Source organism: Rana temporaria, chromosome 12, assembly GCF_905171775.1.
Source record: "Rana temporaria chromosome 12, aRanTem1.1, whole genome shotgun sequence".
Classification (NCBI taxonomy): Eukaryota; Metazoa; Chordata; class Amphibia; order Anura; family Ranidae; genus Rana; species Rana temporaria.
This window is the reverse complement of record NC_053500.1, coordinates 146,310,206-146,331,218: the sequence shown is the minus strand read 5'-3', so window position 1 is coordinate 146,331,218 and position 21,013 is coordinate 146,310,206. Positions and strand designations below refer to the sequence as shown.

General features: G+C 54.5%; 1 protein-coding gene across 3 annotated transcripts in view; it reads left to right on the top strand.

The window, feature by feature from the left end:
* NDEL1 (nudE neurodevelopment protein 1 like 1) overlaps window positions 1-13,009 on the top strand; it is a 47,383-nt gene extending 34,374 nt beyond the window's left edge. For 2 of the 3 annotated variants that reach the window (XM_040331137.1, XM_040331136.1), the window contains exons 7-9: window positions 39-130; window positions 1,473-1,639; window positions 12,755-13,009. In XM_040331137.1, coding sequence (XP_040187071.1) covers window positions 39-130; window positions 1,473-1,639; window positions 12,755-12,836 — 341 coding nt within the window. In that variant the 3' untranslated portion in view covers window positions 12,837-13,009. Of the gene's footprint in view, window positions 1-38; window positions 131-1,472; window positions 1,640-4,035; window positions 4,071-12,754 lie in introns of all 3 variants that reach the window. The other variant, XM_040331138.1, reaches the window with a different exon arrangement.
* Window positions 13,010-21,013: the final 8,004 nt, after the last annotated feature.

The window sequence follows — 21,013 nt, the reverse complement described above, 5'->3', positions numbered from 1 at the left end:
GACTTTACTGTAACATTGACATTTTCTCCTTCTCCTAGGTATACCCAACGGGTTCGGTACCACCCCCCTGACTCCGTCCGCCAGGATATCTGCACTTAACATTGTGGGGGATCTCTTGAGGAAAGTTGGTGTGAGTATAGACCGATCGTCACGTCCCGGGCCTTCCTCGGATATACTGCTGACTGTTTACAGCGATTGTACAGCTCAGTATTCTGTACACTCGACCTGTAATGTTTTTATGTCACAAAAAAAATGTATTGGATTAAAAAAAGTATTTTTAAAGAATAACATTTTTATTTAACCACTTCAAGCCCGGAGGATTTGGCTGCCAAATGACCGGGCTACTTTTTTTGCGTTTTGGCATCGCGTCGCTATAACTGACAATTGCGTGGTTGTGCGACATTGATCCCAAACAAAATTGACGTTTTTTTTTATTTTTTTTGTGGTATTTGATCATCTCTGCGGCTTTTATTTTTTGCCCTATTAACAAAAATAGAGCGGCAATTTTGAAAAAAAAGCAACATTTTGTACTTTTTGCTATAATAAATATCCCTTTTTTTTTTAACAATTTTTTTCCTCAGTTTAGGCCGATACGTATTCTTCTACATATTTTTGGTAAAAAAAAATCGCAATAAGCGTTTGATTAGTTTGCGCAAAAGCTATAGCGTCTACAAAATAGGGGATAGTTGTATGGCATTTTTATTAATAAATGTTTTTTTTTTTTAATGCCAGTAATGGCGGCGATCAGCAATTTTTATCGTGACTGCGACATTATGCCGGACACATCGGACACTCTTGACACCATTTTGGGACCATTGTCATTTATACAGCGATCAGTGCTATAAAAATGCACTGATTACTGTAAAAATAACACTGGCAGTGAAAGGGTGAAACCTGTAGGGGCAGCTGAAGGGGTTAAATGTGTCCTAGGGAGTGATTCTAGCTTAGGGGGGCGTAGCTACGAGTGACACTTCACCGATGGCTGTTCCCGATGAGAGGGAACAGACGATCAGTGACGTGTCACTAGGAAGAATGGGGAGGTGTTGTGTTTACACTGACACCTCCCCGTTCTTCAGCTCTGTGACCTGATCGCGGGACACCGGCGGACATCGGGTCCCGTGGGCATGGTCACGGAGCTCATGACAGGGTCGCGAGCGCGCCCACGCGGCGGCAAATTAAAGGGGAAGTATGTATACGTCCATTTGCGCAGCCGTGACATTCTGTCGACGTAAAAACTTGTGCGGCGCACGGCAAGCGGTTAAGCTGAAGTTACTCGCCTCTGGAAGAGCTCACCAGAAAGACAGAATTTGTTTTCTTTTTTTTGCAGCTTGTAGAGGGTTAATTTTTAGTTGCAAACATTTTTTTTACGCCTAATCAAGAGCAAAAAAATAATAATTACGCCTAATGAAGAGCTGTGGAGAGGTGGATCCCGTGTTCTGCTGGTAACCTGCTTGCTTCTCCCTCCCCTGCAGGCCTTAGAATCCAAGCTTGCTGCATGCAGGAACTTTGCCAAGGACCAGGCCTCCCGCAAGTCCTACGTCCCGGGGAGCCTGCACAGCAGTAACAGCAGCACAAGCAGTATAGTAAACAGCGGAACAAAGTACTCCCACCCCGGGCACACATCCTTCTTCGATAAAGGGTGAGTGGAAACGTGGGACGTCTGCCTATTGGGCATAATGTGTGTATAGAAGGTGTTCTATGATCACCGCTTCACTCGTGTCTGCCTCTTCCCTTTCTATCTTTCGTATTTTATTTCTCTGTTCCCGGATTGGCTGTTACCGGCTTGTGACAAGCATGTGTCAAACCGGTGCTTAAAATAAGACCGTATTTCAAGAGGAACTAAACCTAAAGTTGCCTGGACCCCGGCAGGGCATAACTCATGTGTAGCCAATATTCTTCAACCCAAATACATGTGTTCTCCAAGCTTCTTTGTATACTCGGCCATACTTCTGTATGGATTCAGGCCGCCAATAGACGGAGAGATTTTTCTTTTTTTTTCTTTCCTACAACTGAAAAAAAAAAAAGGCTTGATTTCCCCTGTTAATGGGTGGGGGGGCGGCGGGGGGGGGGGGGAGATCCCTCCTGAAGAGCCATTGAGGAGGCGGCGGGGGAAGCCGGCCAGAAGAACACGGTGAGTACTGCTTACAGTAATAATCTGACAGGCTGGTTTTACCCAAGTTGATCGATCAACTTGGGGTACATTCAGCCTGCCCATACATCAGGGGGAGGCAACCTCGGCCCTCTAGCTGTTTTTGAATCGGCAAGTCCCATGAGAATCACAGGCAAGTCCCATGAGAATCACAGGCAAGTCCCATGAGAATCACAGGCAAGTCCCATGAGAATCACAGGCAAGTCCCATGAGAATCACAGGCAAGTCCCATGAGAATCACAGGCAAGTCCCATGAGAATCACAGGCAAGTCCCATGAGAGTCACAGGCAAGTCCCTGATGGTCACAGGCAAGTCCCTGATGGTCACAGGCAAGTCCCTGATGGTCACAGGCAAGACCCTGATGGTCACAGGCAAGACTCCTAAAGGCAGAGGCATGATGGGATTTGTAGTTTCACCACAGTTGGAGGGCCGAGGTTGCCCTACCCCTGCCATACATGGTTCGTATCTCAGCCAGTTCTTGCTGAACGGGGGCCAAGATTCAAACCGTCTGGCCAGCTTTAGACACAGTTGTGTGTTTTTTTTTTTTTTTTTCTCTGAACTCCACTTTGGGGCTTTGTATATCGGGACTGCGTCTTGGTCCGGGGTTTTTCCTACTCTGGAGAGAGCCATAGACGTCACTGTTCCCAAAGTGGAGAAAAGTCCTGAAAAGTCAGGAGCTGAGTGCTGAAAAGGACGTGTGTCCCCGCAGCAGTGGCGTCACTAGGGTTGGTGTCAACTGGTGCGGTAACCCCCCCCCCCCCCATACATTTTTGCAGCCTGCGGATAGGGAGGGAGTGGGGGGCATGGAGGAAGGAAGGGGGGGGCATAGAGGGAGGGAGGGGAAGGAAGGAGGGCATAGAGGGAGGGAGGGAGGGGAAGGAAGGGGGGGCATAGAGGGAGGGAGGGGAAGGAAGGAGGGCATAGAGGGAGGGAGGGGAAGGAGGGCATAGAGGGAGGGAGGGGAAGGAAGGGGGGGCATAGAGGGAGGGAGGGGAAGGAAGGGGGGGGGCATAGAGGGAGGGAGAGCAAGCATAGAGGGAGAGATAGGGGAGGCAGGGCCAATCCTAGGCAGGGTGCACGGGGTGCTCTGCACCCAGGCGCTGCAGAGGTGGGGGCGCTGAAGCTCCAAAGTGCTCCCCTCCCTCCTCGTCTGTGTCCAGAGGCGGAGCGCATGTAGCGGGTGCTGCGGTTCCCCATCCCGCCTGCTCTCTCCGCTGGCAACTGACAAGAGCGCATACCTCCCACTGTCTAATGGGCGACACCTGCTGGGGGGACTCTGATGGGGGACACCTGCTGGGGGGACACTAATGAAGACTTCTTAGGGGAGCATCTCTGTGTTTGAGTCGTAGCCATAGAAACCTTTGTAAAGGGGAGGAGTTAGTAAGATGACCACGATGGGAGAAGGTACGAAAGGTGCCAAATGAGGTGTCAGGGGGGACAAATGAGCAGAAGTTCCACTTTTGGGTTGAACTCCACTTTAAAGAGAACATGTGATGGGGGGGGGGGGGGGGGGGTCTTTTTATGGAAAGGGATATTTTGCCCCCAGGAGCCAGATTTCAACTTTCAGTTTCTAAGAAGCTCCCAAAATATCGCACTGCCATTTTCACACCACTTCCCGGGGCTAGTTGCCCCCCCTCATTTAGTTGCCCCCCCTTATTTTGTAACATTTTCACCTTTTGGTTTAGTTCCCCTCTCTAGAAATATTGTGGCTTTATTTTATTGGAATAGACTTGTATGTACTTTCTATGTGTCCTCGGCAGATTTGTCACCAGCCGGTGTGTCTTTTGGATGCGCTTTTATTTCCTCCTGGTCAGGTAAGTGAAGGTCGGCTGGAATCCCCGTCCCGGTGGGCCGGAATAATGTTTTCTCTCTTTTCCCCCCACTAGGCAGGAAAAGGTCATTTTCCCCACGTTGTTTATGGGTAATTGAACATAGCGATAAGGTTGCATGCTGGTGTTCTGGGTGACTTAACGTCAATCCCTTCCTTTCTCCACATCGGCCACACTAACTGCATGGCGGGGGGGGGGGGGGCGCCTCTCTGCTGCTTATCCTGTCCAAACTTTCTTTTTTTCTGTGGGGTCGGCATGTTATGAGCATCGATCAGGCTTTCATGGCGATGCTCAGGATGCTGAGACAACTCTTAAAGGCGTATTCGTTGGAACGGGACTAACGCGTTTTACTTGTTACCTTGTGATACTAATGTCTTTGATTTCTCGTGAAAATTTGTGGCAGCAAAAGATTAAAACCTAACTGAACGTTCAGTTTAGGGGCCGGCTCACACCACCATCTCTGGATGCATTTTTACATGCGTTTTTGATACGTTCGAGTGCAGTTTTTTTATCTTTATTTTCCTTCATCTCGGTTCAGGACATAAGTGTTTCTGGTGCGTTTACATGCGTTCTGCCATTTTCCCATTGCCTTCCATGCAAAAAAAAAAAAAAGCAGCATGCTTTACTTTTGTTGACTGCACTGGAACGCACTGCACTGGTATGAACTAGGGCCATTGAAATGCATGGAAAACGCTGTGCATGCATTTTTTTTGAAAACGCACTGGACTGCACCTGGTGTGAACCCAACCCTAAATTCTTTTAAACAAGCTCCAGGTGTGCAAAGTCTCACTGCCCGAGTAGAAAAGCCTTTCCCCTTCCAGCTTGATACAGAGAAGGTTATTTGCTGTGTGTGTGGAAGCAGTGGACTCTCTACAGAGGTCTGGCACACCCTGCATGGAGACTGACTGTGGTCTCTACCGTGCTGCCCCCCCCCCCTCCTCGTTCTGCAGCCCTGTGATTCAATCACGGGACACCGGCGGACATCGAGTCTGCGGGTCCCACGGTCACGGAGCTTGTGACAGGGGCGAATTTTAAAGTGATGTAAATATACATTACTCTGCCCAGCGTGCCGTTCTACCGACGCATATGTGCCGGAGGCGGTCCTTAACCGGTTAACTTAACCTACCCTTCGCAATTGGTTTGCATGGACGGGTTGCGATTTTTAGTTGCAGTACCAAATCCGCCGTGAATTCGCACCACATCTCGTGTGAACTTTAAAAAATTAAAAAATAATGTACTGTCCGTATTTAATTAGCTGTCTGATCTTCCTGGGTGGTCTTTGTTGGGAAGGTGGAGGATGTGTCTTTAACATTTCAAGTCGCAATGTTTCCCGGCAGCCCTGTATAACGCACGGGTGACGCATGTGGCGCGGCGGTGATAACTGGTGACTGGATGCCTTATTGTTGGCATAGTCAATTATTTATATAAAGCACAAAGTGACACTGATGACCCAATTCTCCCTTCTCTCTCCCTCACATGTGTGATGTAGTGGATTGTTACAGTCGTTCCTCACCCCTATCACCGCCGACTGATAGGCGGGACTTATATGACATTGTAGGAAAGGGTAGGTCTGCGAATTCACCTCGTTCATCTCCTACTTGTTTCTCAGACCATAGCTGGAAGCGCTTAAGTGGAGTGTTAGCTCTGCGGGGTAGAAGTGTGTTTGGATAAATTGGAGTGCCTTGTTAGCCGCATAGCTTTGTGAGGATTGTGTGCGATTTTTCTGGTGTAGTGAGTCTGCAGTCGGCTTGTCGTCAAGAATGCACACCGGACAGATCATGCACACCGGTCTGCTCTGATAGACGCATTGTATGTGATCAAATATGTAAGAAAAAAGTGAGAGCAACAGGGGCGAGAACCGTCCATCGCTGCCTCCCTATCCATCGCTGCCTCCCCCCCCACCTGTCCATCACTGCCTCCCCCCCCCCCACCTGTCCATCGCTGCCTTCCCCGCCCCCCCACCTGTCCATCGCTGCCTTCCCCGCCCCCCCCACCTGTCCATCGCTGCCTTCCCCGCCCCCCCCACCTGTCCATCGCTGCCTTCCCCGCCCCCCCCACCTGTCCATCGCTGCCTTCCCCGCCCCCCCACCTGTCCATCGCTGCCTTCCCCCCCCCCCCCACCTGTCCATCGCTGCCTTCCCCGCCCCCCCACCTGTCCATCGCTGCCTTCCCCGCCCCCCCACCTGTCCATCGCTGCCTTCCCCGCCCCCCCACCTGTCCATCGCTGCCTTCCCCGCCCCCCCACCTGTCCATCGCTGCCTCCCCCCCCCCCCACCTGTCCATCGCTGACTCCCCCCCCCCCCCCACCTGTCCATCGCTGCCTCCCCCCCCCCCCCCCACCTGTCCATTGCTGCCCCCCCCCCCCCACCTGTCCATTGCTGCCTCCCCCCCCCCCACATGTCCATCGCTGCCTCCCCCCCCCCCCCACATGTCCATTGCTGCCCCCCCCCACCTGTCCATCGCTGCCTTCCCACCCCCCACTTCCCGTTTGTTTTTACAGCCCACTTATGATCTCCCTCCCTCCCTCCCTCCCCTCCTCCTCCAAGTTTACCAGGGAGGGGGAGATGAGTCATAAGAGGGCAAATGAGACCTGGAGGTGTGCCTCTGTGTAAATCCAGGGAATGAAACAGGCAGCCGCTTCAGCTGCCCACAGTTAAAATGGCTGCAGCATATTTGGCAAGTGCAGAATCGCAGGATATATAAAATAATATGCAATGTGGTTGGAGGGAAGCTTCAGAACGGCAAAGATGTTTTTATTACAAATGAGGTGAGCAGACTGCCGTTCCTCTTTATCAGGATGAGGTTGAACAAGGAACTTCACTAAATATTTGAAAAGCTGAAGATTTAGAAAGACTGGAAACAAAGCGTCAGGAACATGTGAAAAGCTTCTCTGCGATTTCAGTGATTGGATTTGGAGCTGCTTTAGGCTTTGCGATTTCCCCCCATTGGCCCTTCTATAGCCCTGTGAGCGTCTCGCATGCGATGACATAACTTTAATGGGATAAGACGACGTGTAAGACTCCCTGCCTGCGCTTCTGGGTAGGAGGCCAGCTGGTGGAAATAAGACCGAGCGTGACAAATAAATAAATCTCAAGTTCCAGGCTGGTCACGTTGGCGCTACTCCGCCCCCCCCGCATTGTTGGTGCCTCGTTAGAACTAATCCTATTAGTGGGCGGCTCCGCCCAGACTTATTCACACGCAGGAGCGAGGCCGAATAAAGAGATCCTTAAATTATTATTGCAGACAAGATCACACTTCGGATTATTAGACTTACACACCAGCGTTGTTGGCGCCTCTGTATACACCCTTCACATGGCTTGTATTTCCTGTGCAGAGTTATGAACATTTTCCTATTTACAATGCATATTATTTTATATAGACTGTGATTCTGTACTTGCCAAATAGGCTGCAGAAATCTCCCTCCATGGAGTCTGGCGGCAGCCATTTTAACTGTGGGCAGCTGAAGCTGCTGCCTGTTCACTTCCTGGATTTACACAGCGGCACGCCTCCAGCTCTGCAGCTTTCATTGTCCCTCTTATAACTCACCCCCCTCCCCTCCTGGCAAACTCTCATTTGAGAGAGAGCTGTGCATGATGTCATAAGCCTAGGTTAAGGAACCGGGAAGTGGGCTGCGTACAAGGAACCGGGAAGTGGGCTGCGTACAAGGAACCGGGAAGTGGGCTGCGTAAAAGGAACCGGGAAGTGGGCTGCGTAAAAGGAACCGGGAAGTGGGCTGCGTACAAGGAACCCGGGAAGTGGGCTGCGTACAAGGAACCGGGAAGTGGGCTGCGTACAAGGAACCGGGAAGTGGGCTGCGTACAAGGAACCGGGGAAGTGGGCTGCGTACAAGGAACCGGGGAAGTGGGCTGCGTGCAAGGAACCGGGGAAGTGGGCTGCGTACAAGGAACCGGGAAGTGGGCCGCGTGCAAGGAACCGTAGAAGTGGGCCGCGTGCAAGGAACCGGGGAAGTGGGCCGCGTACAAGGAACCGGGGAAGTGGGCTGCGTGCAAGGAACCGGGGAAGTGGGCTGCGTGCAAGGAACCGGGAAGTGGGCCGCGTGCAAGGAACCGGGGAAGTGGGCCGCGTGCAAGGAACCGGGGAAGTGGGCCGCGTGCAAGGAACCGGGGAAGTGGGCCGCGTGCAAGGAACCGGGGAAGTGGGCCGCGTGCAAGGAACCGGGAAGTGCAAGGAACCGGGAAGTGGGCCGCGTGCAAGGAACCGGGAAGTGGGCCGCGTGCAAGGAACCGGGAAGTGGGCCGCGTGCAAGGAACCGGGAAGTGGGCCGCGTGCAGGGAAGCGGGCTGCGTGCAAGGAACTGGGAAGTGGGCTACGTAAAAAAAACAGGAAGTGCTCAGGCTCAATGGTGAGGGATAAATGCTTCCGCTGTACCAGATTGCCCCAATGCCCCGCTGTCAGATGCCAAAAAGAGCCGCCTCACCGGTCTGAGGATTTGAAATCCCTGCAGCTTTTCTCTCCTTTCCTTGCAGTGCTGACAGTATGGGCTAGAGGGCTTCTGAATGGTCTGCAACGTCCATGTGATGGTGCTGACCAATCAGAATCCCTGTAGGATGTACTGGCAGGTTGGGGGGGAGAGAGCTGCTGGAGATGTGGGGGGGGGGGGGGGACAAAGCCATGGGAGAGGCAGGAGAAGCCCAAACTGCAGATGTCGGGAGCTGGTGGTATCCCGTCATGCAGGGAGGTTTCCTCTCACTTCCTGTTTTGGCTATGGGACAGGAAGTGAAGGGAAATTTCCTCCATCACTCACTATAAAAACCCTTTCTTGCTGTCGGAAGTCATGAATGCCTCCAGTCTAGGAGGAGTTAAAACTCTGCTTATAAAAAGCTTTGCGTCTGTAGAAGTGTCGGAAGGTATGACGTGTAACGTTGTGTTTCCTCCGGTAATTGGCTCCGTGTCGTCCTCGTCTGTCTCTATTATAAGCTCCGTGACCTTGCTGCTTTCTTTCTTTGTTGCATGCGGCAAGGCTGAGTCGCCAAGAATAAAAGTGTCCCCGGGAATCGCAGGCTTATTTTATACTTGTCACTTCCTGTACTTTGTGCAGATTTGTTTTCAAAAGAGCTTTTCACGTAAAAAGAGTGTCTGACCCCGTCCAATACAAAGGAGGGAGGGGCGCCCCGTACTTTATAAAGATGACCAGTTATCGGGGGTTATGGAGACCTATTTCCAGGTACGGCGGTATGGAGATTGTGGATCCCGCGCTGGTGCGTGCCCCTTACCTTGGCACCGACTCAGTGAGTCGTAGCCCCCCCCCCCCCCGCATCCGGCGCCCCTGTGTCGCCGTGCCCGCCCCCCCCCCTCTGCATCCGGCGCCCCTGTGTCGTCGCCCCCTTCCCCTGCATCCGGCGCCCGTGTGTCGTCGCCCCCTTCCCCTGCATCCGGCGCCCGTGTGTCGTCGCCCCCTTCCCCTGCATCCGACGCCGTGTGTCGTCGCCCCCTTCCCCTGCATCCGGCGCCCGTGTGTCGTCGCCCCCTTCCCCTGCATCCGACGCCCGTGTGTCGTCGCCCCCTTCCCCTGCATCCGACGCCCGTGTGTCGTCGCCCCCTTCCCCTGCACCCAGGGCACGTGTGTCGTCGCCCCCTTCCCCTGCATCCAGCGCCCGTGTGTCGTCCCCCTGCACCCGGCGCCCGTGTCGTTGTCCCCCGGGGGCCCGTGTGTCGTCGCCCCCTTCCCCTGCACCCGGCGCCCGTGTGTCGTTTCGCCCCCCCACCATTGCTGCTTGTATTCCTATATCTATTTAATGAGTGCAAAAAAAAATACTTGTTGATCCTGCCAGAAAATCGATGAGTTTGCAATTTCCTCTGCGCTCTGCAGAATTTATCTCTAGCCCTGCCCAGTTCATCTGGGAACTACAGAACACCTTCCCCCATCACGGGGACAGGGGAAGGTGTTCTGTAGTCCTAACACACTTGCTGGCCTGGGGTGACAACGCAGTTCCTCCTTAGTTACAGTAAACTGAGCGTTGTCATTCTAGCACAGGAAATGTTACTGGTTGGGCTGCCATGCAAAACTAGATTCTCGTTCTTGGCTTTAGATACGTCTGTGAAAGATGAATTCTGATTGGCTTTGCTGGGTACTGTGCTTCACTCATGTGGGGGATGGGAGGGTTATAATGAGAACATTCTGATGACTCTGAACTCTCTGCTCTCTGTGATAATTTTGCATTTGTCTGTGACTTCATTCTAACAGAGCCCCTCCTCCCCTGTGTTTAGATTAAGCAGACCCCGCCCCCGAGGATGCAGCAATAAGCACAGCTTCTTCCCAGCCTGCGATGTCACTTCCTATAAATGGTTGTATGGCACCGGCCATTTATTCTCTGCATCCTCCTCCCTTTATCCGGATACGAGTTTTATGTCTGTTTACAGCGCTGTGTTAGAATGAAAATGCAGAATATTTGAACCTCTCCTCCTCCTCCTTGGTGGTGAAGATGATTATAAGATTGAGTGTATGATAATTTATTGATCGGCAACTCTGATTGATCCTCCTCCAGTAACGGTATAGATGCCTCTCAAGAACGTCTAACCGTTCTTAGTCTCCCTTTTGCGTAGAGGGGGGGGGCCTCACTGGTCCTCCTGTAGAGGGGGGGGGCCTCACTGGTCCTCCTGTAGAGGGGGGGGGGGCCTAACTGGTCCTCCTGTAGAGGGGGGGGGGGCCTAACTGGTCCTCCTGTAGAGGGGGGGGGGCTAACTGGTCCTCCTGTAGAGGGGGGGGGCCCTCACTGGTCCTCCTGTAGAGGGGGGGGGGGCCTCACTGGTCCTCCTGTAGAGGGGGGGGGGGGCCTCACTGGTCCTCCTGTAGAGGGGGGGGGGGGGCCTCACTGGTCCTCCTGTAGAGGGGGGGGGGCCTCACTGGTCCTCCTGTAGAGGGGGGGGGCCTCACTGGTCCTCCTGTAGAGGGGGGGGGGCCTCACTGGTCCTCCTGTAGAGGGGGGGGGCCTCACTGGTCGTCCTGTAGAGGGGGGGGCCCTCACTGGTCCTCCTGTAGAGGGGGGGGCCCTCACTGGTCCTCCTGTAGAGGGGGGGGGGCCCTCACTGGTCCTCCTGTAGAGGGGGGGGGGGCCTCACTGGTCCTCCTGTAGAGGGGGGGGGCCTCACTGGTCCTCCTGTAGAGGGGGGGGCCCTCACTGGTCCTCCTGTAGAGGGGGGGCCCTCACTGGTCCTCCTGTAGAGGGGGGGGCCCTCACTGGTCCTCCTGTAGAGGGGGGGCCCTCACTGGTCCTCCTGTAGAGGGGGGGGCCCTCACTGGTCCTCCTGTAGAGGGGGGGGCCCTCACTGGTCCTCCTGTAGAGGGGGGGGCCCTCACTGGTCCTCCTGTAGAGGGGGGGGCCCTCACTGGTCCTCCTGTAGAGGGGGGGGGGACCCTCACTGGTCCTCCTGTAGAGGGGGGGGGGGGGCCCTTCGCTGGTCCTCCTGTAGAGGGGGGTGGCCCTCGCTGGTCCTCCTGTAGAGGGGGGGGGGCCCTCGCTGGTCCTCCTGTAGAGGGGGGGGGGGCCCTCGCTGGTCCTCCTGTAGAGGGGGGGGGGGCCCTCGCTGGTCCTCTACCTGTAGAGGGGGGGGGGACCTCGCTGGTCCTCTACCTGTAGAGGGGGGGGGGACCTCGCTGGTCCTCTACCTGTAGAGGGGGGGGGGGCCTCGCTGGTCCTCTACCTGTAGAGGGGGGGGGGGCCCTCGCTGGTCCTCTACCTGTAGAGGGGGGGGGGACCTCGCTGGTCCTCTACCTGTAGAGGGGGGGGGGGACCTCGCTGGTCCTCTACCTGTAGAGGGGGGGGGGACCTCGCTTGTCCTCTACCTGTAGAGGGGGGGGGGACCTCGCTTGTCCTCTACCTGTAGAGGGGGGGGGACCTCGCTTGTCCTCTACCTGTAGAGGGGGGGGGGACCTCGCTGGTCCTCTACCTGTAGAGGGGGGGGGGGACCTCGCTGGTCCTCTACCTGTAGAGGGGGGGGGGGGACCTCGCTGGTCCTCTACCTGTAGAGGGGGGGGGGGACCTCGCTGGTCCTCTACCTGTAGAGGGGGGGGGGGGACCTCGCTGGTCCTCTACCTGTAGAGGGGGGGGGGGGGTCTCGCTGGTCCTCTACCTGTAGAGGGGGGGGGGGGGACCTCGCTGGTCCTCTACCTGTAGAGGGGGGGGGGACCTCGCTGGTCCTCTACCTGTAGAGGGGGGGGGACCTCGCTGGTCCTCTACCTGTAGAGGGGGGGGGGACCTCGCTGGTCCTCTACCTGTAGAGGGGGGGGGCACCTCGCTGGTCCTCTACCTGTAGAGGGGGGGGGGGGCACCTCGCTGGTCCTCTACCTGTAGAGGGGGGGGGGGGACCTCGCTGGTCCTCTACCTGTAGAGGGGGGGGGGCACCTCGCTGGTCCTCTACCTGTAGAGGGGGGGGGGGGGATCTCGCTGGTCCTCTACCTGTAGAGGGGGGGGGGGGGATCTCGCTGGTCCTCTACCTGTAGAGGGGTGGGGCACTATTCTTCCCACTGACACAGTCCAGACAATTCCCGGCCCATTGATTATTGAACCCTTGCAGTGTGTGTGGGGGGAGGGGGAGGGGGTAATCACATTCCCGGAGTTCAGCTTTATCTCTCCAGCATGTCAGGTAACATTTTTTGGGGTTCTGACACTTTTTTTAATATAAAAATGTTTTGTTATTTTTGAGTCCTTTGCTATTTCTCTGTGAATTTCCGGCTTTTGTGGTCGGAGTTTCTTCCATTGAGGAAACGATTGGTTGTGAATTCTCGGTGTAGTGACCCCGTCTTTTCTGTCTGCAGGGCAATGAACGGCTACGACCCTCCAGGCATCCATGGATCGCGGCCCCCGTCCCCGCCCGGAATGCTCCCGCTCACTGTATGAGCCGCAGGAGGCAGAGAGCAGACTTGCTAAAAACTTTATTTGTTGTCGTTTCTCTGCTGAAAGTTACAAAGAACAAAAAAAAGCCGCTTCGTTTTAACCTGTTCACTGCCTGAGAAGAAGGGGGCGTGGCCTCCACGCAGGAAAAAAGAGGGTTCATCTGTTTACTTGAGCTGAAAAAAAAAACTGAGGATGCGCAATATAATCTCTGGCTGCCACCATCTTGGATGCTTTGTGACGCCACGGACGCCGCTTTACTTTTCCCTCCCCCCTCTTCTCGTGTCCTGGTTTGCTGTTTGTGCTGTGGACTGGCTGTGGCAATCGTCTCAAAAAGACAAAAAAAGGGCACAAAGGATCATCGTTCCAAAGCGTCCGCACCTCACTGTTCCTCGCGCTACGCCCGCGGAGGCTTCCGACGCAGCAGGCGGATCACGGGGGAGACAACGACAATGTGCGCCCCTCGCTTGCCAAGAAATGCAAACAAGCTTTGGGGGGGGCTTTACAAGGGCTCCCCCCCCAAAAATATCCTTTCTATTCCTCTGGTTTCTCTTACAGGGTTCAATTTCACGTCATAAGAATGTGTGCTGGTTGTTTGCTTCCCTTTTCACCACCTTTTATTTCATTTTTAAGGTTAAAGGCCAACTCCAACCAAAAGCGATATTCCGATTCTCTTCAAATCGCCCGTTTCTAGGTGTGGGGGATCGGCCCCATTTTTAGGTGTGGGGGGATCGGCCCCCATTTCTAGGTGTGGGGGGATCGGCCCCCATTTCTAGGTGTGGGGGGATCGGCCCCATTTCTAGGTGTGGGGGATCGGCCCCATTTCTAGGTGTGGGGGATCGGCCCCGTTTCTAGGTGTGGGGGATCGGCCCCCATTTCTAGGTGTGGGGGGATCGGCCCCCATTTCTAGGTGTGGGGGGATCGGCCCCCATTTCTAGGTGTGGGGGGATCGGCCCCCATTTCTAGGTGTGGGGGGATCGGCCCCCATTTCTAGGTGTGGGGGGATCGGCCCCCATTTCTAGGTGTGGGGGGATCGGCCCCCATTTCTAGGTGTGGGGGGATCAGCCCCCATTTCTAGGTGTGGGGGGATCGGCCCCATGGCTGGTGTTGGGCTCGGCCCCATGGCTGGTGTTGGGCTCGGCCCCATGGCTAGTGTTGGGCTCGGCCCCATGGCTGGTGTTGGGCTCGGCCCCATGGCTGGTGTTGGGCTCGGCCCCATGGCTGGTGTTGGGCTCGGCCCCATGGCTAGTGTTGGGCTCGGCTTACACTACAGACCAACTCCAACCAAAAGTGATATTCCGGTTTGCTGCAAATCACCTATTGTTAGTGGTGTTGGCCCCGCCCCATGGCTAGTGTTGGCCAAGCCCTACACTACAGGCCAATCTCCCATTGCTAGTGTTGGGCCCCATTGCTAGTGTTGGGCCCCATTGCTAGTGTTGGCCCCATTGCTAGTGTTGGCCCCGCTCCAACCAAAAGTGATATCCGGTTCACTGCAAATCGCCCCGTTTCTAGTGTTGGGCTTGCCCCGTTTCTAGTGGTTGGGCTCGCCCCGTTTCTAGTGGTTGGGCTCGCCCCGTTTCTAGTGGTTGGGCTCGCCCCGTTCCTAGTGGTTGGGCTCGCCCCGTTCCTAGTGGTTGGGCTTGCCCCGTTTCTAGTGGTTGGGCTTGCCCCGTTCCTAGTGGTTGGGCTTGCCCTGTTCCTAGTGGTTGGGCTTGCCCTGTTCCTAGTGGTTGGGCTTGCCCTGTTCCTAGTGGTTGGGCTTGCCCTGTTCCTAGTGGTTGGGCTTGCCCCGTTCCTAGTGGTTGGGCTTGCCCTGTTCCTAGTGGTTGGGCTTGCCCCGTTCCTAGTGGTTGGGCTTGCCCCGTTTCTAGTGGTTGGGCTCGCCCCGTTTCTAGTGTTGGGCTCGCCCATGCCCTTGCAACAAGTAAATACATAGCCAAGTGAGGGTGTCACCCAGGGCTGCAAGACTTACACCTACATTTATGGCGACTGGAGGTTTATAAGAAGAAACCCAGATGCTCCCCCTACAGGTCGGCTCTTAAAGTGTAAAATAAAAATCGCTTTTGGATGGAGGTGGCCCCCCTCCCGATACGGTTTTGTCAGTATAAGTTCTAAGGTGCCATTGATGTTTCCATGGCATATAATGATTCTTTAAAAGCTACTTTGTTTTGTGTTCTATCCTTTTTACCCCCTCGCACTTGACACCCCTCCCCCTTTTCCTGTGTAATTCTCATCCTACTGACAACAAACACTTTGTTTTTTTTTGTTTTTTTGTGTGTGTGCGCACAATCCTCAAGATTTGTAATGGTGGCTGTTCTATTGGGCATTCTCACACGGTGTTAGATTGCTGACTTGCCCCACTATATATCGATTAATATGTTATTTATAGTTTTTTTTTTTTTTTTTGTTAATCGGCAAATACCAATACTTTCAGTCAAGTAATCATTGATACGGAGTACCAATACTGTGCGGTGCAATCTGCGATATTCCAAAAAAAGAATTTGCGCAAATCGCACTGCAATTAATCGCATGTGTTTTCCTCTACCGCTCCTGTGTGTGCATACAAAGGAATTCAAGCGCCATCTAGTGTGCAGTTTAAAAAAAATATTAGAACTCACGGTACATATCTGGTAGCAAATCGGGGCCGCTGGAAAAGTCCTGGTACCCCGTGGGTATAGCAGTGATGGTGAACCTTGGCACAGCAAATCACGGCCGCTGGAAAAGTCCTGGCACCCCATGGGTATAGCAGTGATGGTGAACCTTGGCACAGCAAATCACTGCCGCTGGAAAAGTCCTAGGACCCCGTGGGTATAGCAGTGATAGAGAACCTTTGCACAGCAAATCACGGCCGCTGGAAAAGTCCTGGTACCCCATGGGTATAGGAGTGATAGTGAACCTTGGCACAGCAAATCACGGCCGCTGGAAAAGTCCTGGGACCCCGTGTGTATTGCAGTGATGGAGAACCTTGGCACAGCAAATCACGGCCGCTGGAAAAGTCCTAGGACCCCGTGGGTATAGCAGTGATAGAGAACCTTTGCACAGCAAATCACGGCCGCTGGAAAAGTCCTGGGACCCTGTGTGTATAGACCGGTGATGGTGAACCTTGGCACAGCAAATCACGGCCCCTTGAAAAGTCCTGGCACCCCGTGTGTATAGCATTGATAGTGAACCTTGGCACAGCAAATCACGGCCGCTGGAAAAGTCCTGGGACCCCGTGGGTATAGACCAGTGATGGTGAACCTCGGCACCCCAGGTATTTTGGAACTGTTTCCCATGAAGCTCAACTACACTGCAGAGCGCATGAGCATCATGGGAAATGTAGTTCCAAAACCTATGGGGTGCCAAGGTTCATCATCACTGTGCCTATACCCACGGGGTCCCAGGACTTTTCCAGCGGCCGTGATTTGCTGTGCCAAGGTTCTCCATCACTGGTCTATACCCACGGGGTCCTAGGATTTTTCCAGCGGCCGTGATTTGCTGTGCCAAGGTTCACCATCACTGGTCTATACCCACGGGGTCCCAGGGCTTTTCCAGCGGCCGTGATTTGCTGTGCCAAGGTTCTCCATCACTGGTCTATACCCACGGGGTCCTAGGACTTTTCCAGCGGCTGTGATTTGCTGTGCCAAGGTTCTCCATCACTGGTCTATACTCACGGGTCCCAGGACTTTTCCAGCGGCCGTGATTTGCTGTGCCAATGTTCTCCATCACTGGTCTATACCCACGGGGTCCTAGGACTTTTCCAGCAGCCGTGATTTGCTGTGCCAAGGTTCGTCATCACTGGATAGGGCAAAAGTGATGTCACCTTTTGGGGCGGACCCCCTCCACATCTCCTCCAGCGGCCCTGATTTGCTACCAGATATGTGTTGTCAGTTCGAACTTACTTTTAATCTGCCCACTAGATGGCGCTTGTATCCCTTTCTATACACACACTGGAGCCGGGGGGTGGAAATCGCATGCGATTCTTGGCAGTGCGATTTTTTTGCGTCCATTTTGTATAGACGCAAATCGCACCGCATATTAGCGGGAGCTTTTGGGCGAGTACCGATACTCGCTCAAATGCTTGGTATCGGTGCCCCCCCTAGTCATTTATATTCATTGCTTGTTCCCTTTATGCCTGTGCAGGCTCTTGAAGTATATTATGGATTCAGGTACGCATGGCTGTTGCCATGAATGAACGACTGACGGGGAGGGAATGCTGTGTCTATAGAAGAACCCTGTAGGTGAATTAGGATGGCTGAGGCTCCTTTTCATACGGGTCAAAGGGTCGGGACCCTCTATGAAGCGGCAAATGTAAACGGACAAGTGTCAGTTTAGACCTGCCGACATCTGATCCGCTAAAAACAGACAGATGGGGATCTGTCGATCGGATTGGATGGGGTGTAAACACAGGCGGTCCGTTTTACATCGGTCCGCCTATAGAGGAGAGCCGGCTGTGTCTGCTCTGCATAAGATCAGCGGAGTTCTGTCCCATGTGGGAGGGGCCTAAGCCTACTGGTAATGAGGAGCAATGTTGTCATTGGACACAGCAAATACTTCAACTCAAGAATTCCAGATATGGATTTTTTTTATGTATAGTTACATTGGTCCAGCTTTAAAAATATATATAACTATGCGTATTGGATACCTGTGGGAACCTTGTGGAAGCTGGAAAACACGCCGCTACTACATTGCTACTACAGTGATCTCCACTAGCTTCCGGGTCCAGTACCAAGGCGGCTGCCCTGCTGCATGGTGAACAAAGGAGGTCAGTTGACACCAGATGCCATTCAGAGAATGCAAAGCTTTCTCTTGATTGGACCGGGTGGAGAGGCGGGGCAGTGATGCCATACTCTCTCCACCTTCATCCATTCAGAAGTATTCTGTGGCGGTTGGCCAACCTCTTGTTCTCGAAATCCAGCAGGCCGACTGATCGGCACAAGCGCCATTCAGGGAATATTTTTGAATTCTCTGAATGCGTAATGGGTGAAGTAAAGAAGCGTGACATCACTGCCCCTCCTCTCCGCCTGGTCCAATCATTGAAAGCTTTGCATACGCTCAGAATGCAAAGCATTCTCTGAATGGCACAAGTGGCCAACCTCGCTGGGCAGCCCCTCGCCACTGAACCCGGAAGCAAGTAGAGATCACTGCAGTAGCGCTATCTACGTCGGTGATGTCCAACTTCTACAGGAAAACTACAGACATGGGCCCCTAAAAAGGCAGTTCAACCGGCCCTATTGTAGTGGGCCCAGGCACCACTCACTAAACGGTTCTAGGGCAGCTTTTATTCATTTCTTAAATTAACAAATGGATTTTACTAGGCCACACCCCCGCTCCTATTAAAGGGCAGCACTGACTTAATCCCCCTACGCCCCATAAATGAAAAAAAAGTCCCTCTTCAGTTCCCATCTGCAGGGCCCCTCTGTTAATTTGATGGGGCCCCAGGGAAATGTAATTTAAAGTGTAAGTTCACCTGTTTGGAAAATCTGTAAGGTGGACCCCCTAAACCACACCCCCCCAGTCCTGAAGTCGGCGGTCACCCGCTAGGAGATGTTGCCCCCCCAGTCCCGTTGTACCTGAAGCCGGCGGTCACCCGCTAGGAGATGTTGCCCCCCCCCCCCCCAGTCCCGTTGTACCTGAAGCCGGCGGTCACCCGCTAGGAGATGTTGCCCCCCACCCCCAGTCCCTTTGTACCTGAAGCCGGCGGTCACCCGCTAGGAGATGTTGCCCCCCCCCCAGTCCCTTTGTACCTGAAGCCGGCGGTCACCCGCTAGGAGATGTTGCCCCCCCCCCCCAGTCCCGTTGTACCTGAAGCCGGCGGTCACCCGCTAGGAGATGTTGCCCCCCCCAGTCCCTTTGTACCTGAAGTCGGCGGTCACCCGCTAGGAGATGTTGCCCCCCCCCCCCCCAGTCCCGTTGTACCTGAAGCCGGCGGTCACCCGCTAGGAGATGTTGCCCCCCCCCCCCAGTCCCTTTGTACCTGAAGCCGGCGGTCACCCGCTAGGAGATGTTGCCCCCCCCCCCCCCCCAGTCCCGTTGTACCTGAAGCCGGCGGTCACCCGCTAGGAGATGTTGCCCCCCCCAGTCCCTTTGTACCTGAAGCCGGCGGTCACCCGCTAGGAGATGTTGCCCCCCCCCCCCCCCAGTCCCTTTGTACCTGAAGCCGGCGGTCACCCGTTAGGAGATGTTGCCCCCGCAGTCACCCGCTATGAGATGTTGCCCCCCCCCCCCCAGTCCCTTTATACCTGAAGCCGGCAGTCACCCGCTAGGAGATGTTGCCCCCTCCAGTCCCTTTGTACCTGAAGCTGGTGGTCGCCGGATAGGAGACACCAGGTCACCGCTTCACCAGTCCGGGAAATTTGAAATCTCCCCCGACAGTGTAATCTCCCAAGCGTATCTTGTAAAAGTATGTATAGGCGGCATTCTAAATGGACGGCGCCGACCAATCAAAACCCACCTAGCCCGTCCTGTCGGTGCTGGAGAAGAAGAGAGAAAGCCGGGGTGGGATTTCAAATCCCCGGACCGGTGAGGCGGAGACCTGATGCCTCCTATCTGGTGATCACCGGCTTCAGTTACAGCGGGACCGGAGGTGGGGAAGGGGGGGGGCGGGGTCCAGTATAAATTCACCTTACAGATTTTCTGTGAAGATGAACTTACACTTTAAATCTTAATTTCTTTGGGCCCCATCAACTCAACAGAGGGGCCCAGGAGGTGGGAACTAGAGGGACTTTTTTTCCATTTATGGGGTGTAGGCGGATAAAGTCAGTGCTGCTCTTCCACTGCACCCCAAGGGGAGGGGCATCAGGAAGGTTGTACGGGGGCCCCATGATTTCTAATGGCAGCCCTGGGTATGTTGTATATAGTTCTCTTGGTCCATTGTATAAAATAGACGTATCTGGAATTCTTCTTGCACAGATTTAAAGGAACGGCAGAATAAATCGATATTAATGGCCGACCTTATCGACATCCTGAAATGTTGTCAGCAGCCAATCAGATTCTGTATTCTAGAAGCTCATGGCGATGCAAACGACTCGTTATCTGGCCTTCCCCCGCCATTTGATGAGTACGGTTACCGGCCCAACGAGGACTCCTTAGATATTTGGGGACATGGGTGAAGCTCACGGTTATCGCACTTTTAGGGGGACGCTCGTCCTCCATTTTTTTTTTTTAGGGGTCTTCAAAAAGTTTCCACACGTTTTTTTTACATTTAATGAGGGACCCTCGTATAAAGAGACTCTCCAGGTAAGGGTTAAACACAGGGTGACAAAACACAGCCCAGTTCTTGTGTCTGCATCACTATTTATTAGGGGCTATGTGGGGTCCTGTTCAGTGATTTTTACTGCCCTCCACAAGGGCTGCGTGAGGCGGGGGGACCTCATCAAATGCTGAGACAGACAGTTGGTGGGAGGGGAGAAGCGGTTATGGATATTTGTCACCCCCCCATCAGGGAATGGGCAGGTTTGGTTGCACCGTGGAGCGATGGCCGACGTATTGGCACCTTTTAATAAGTTGAGGGCTGTAAATGACCAAGAATCTGGAGGACTTCTACAAGTGGGGATTGCTTTAAAATAAGGACACTCCTCAAAACCACGGGGGCTGAAATGATTTAAAGGGTAACTCCAGAATTTTCCCTCTCTTCACCCCACCCACTGAAGCGCCCTTCCCTCCTCTTCATACTCTTGACGGCCTGACTCTCTTCCATATTCCAGTGGCAGCGCAGGGGTGTGTTCCAGGTGGAAGCACAGGGGTGGGGGGTGTGTTCCAGGGGGCCGGGGTGGGTTCCCCGGTGGCTGCGCAGGGGCCGGGGTGTGTTCCGGTGGCTGGGCAGGGTGTGTTCCGGTGGCGGCGCAGGATGTTCCGGTGGCGGCGTAGGGTGCGCTGTTCCGGTGGCAGCACAGGGGGTCGGGGTGTGTTCCGGTGGCTGCGAGGGGAGCGGCACAGGGGGTCGGGGTGTGTTCCGGTGGCTGCGCGGGGAGCAGCTCAGGGTGCGGTTTTCCGGTGACAGCGCAGGGGGCAGGGTGTTCCGGTGGCGGCGTAGCGTGCGGTGTTCCGGTGGCAGCGCAGGGGGCGAGGTGTGTTCCGGTGGCGGCGTAGCGTGCGGTGTTCCGGTGGCAGCGCAGGGGGCGAGGTGTGTTCCGGTGGCAGCGCAGGGGGTGGGGTGTGTTCCAGTGGCAGCACAAGGGTGGGTATTCTTCCAGGACAGGGCA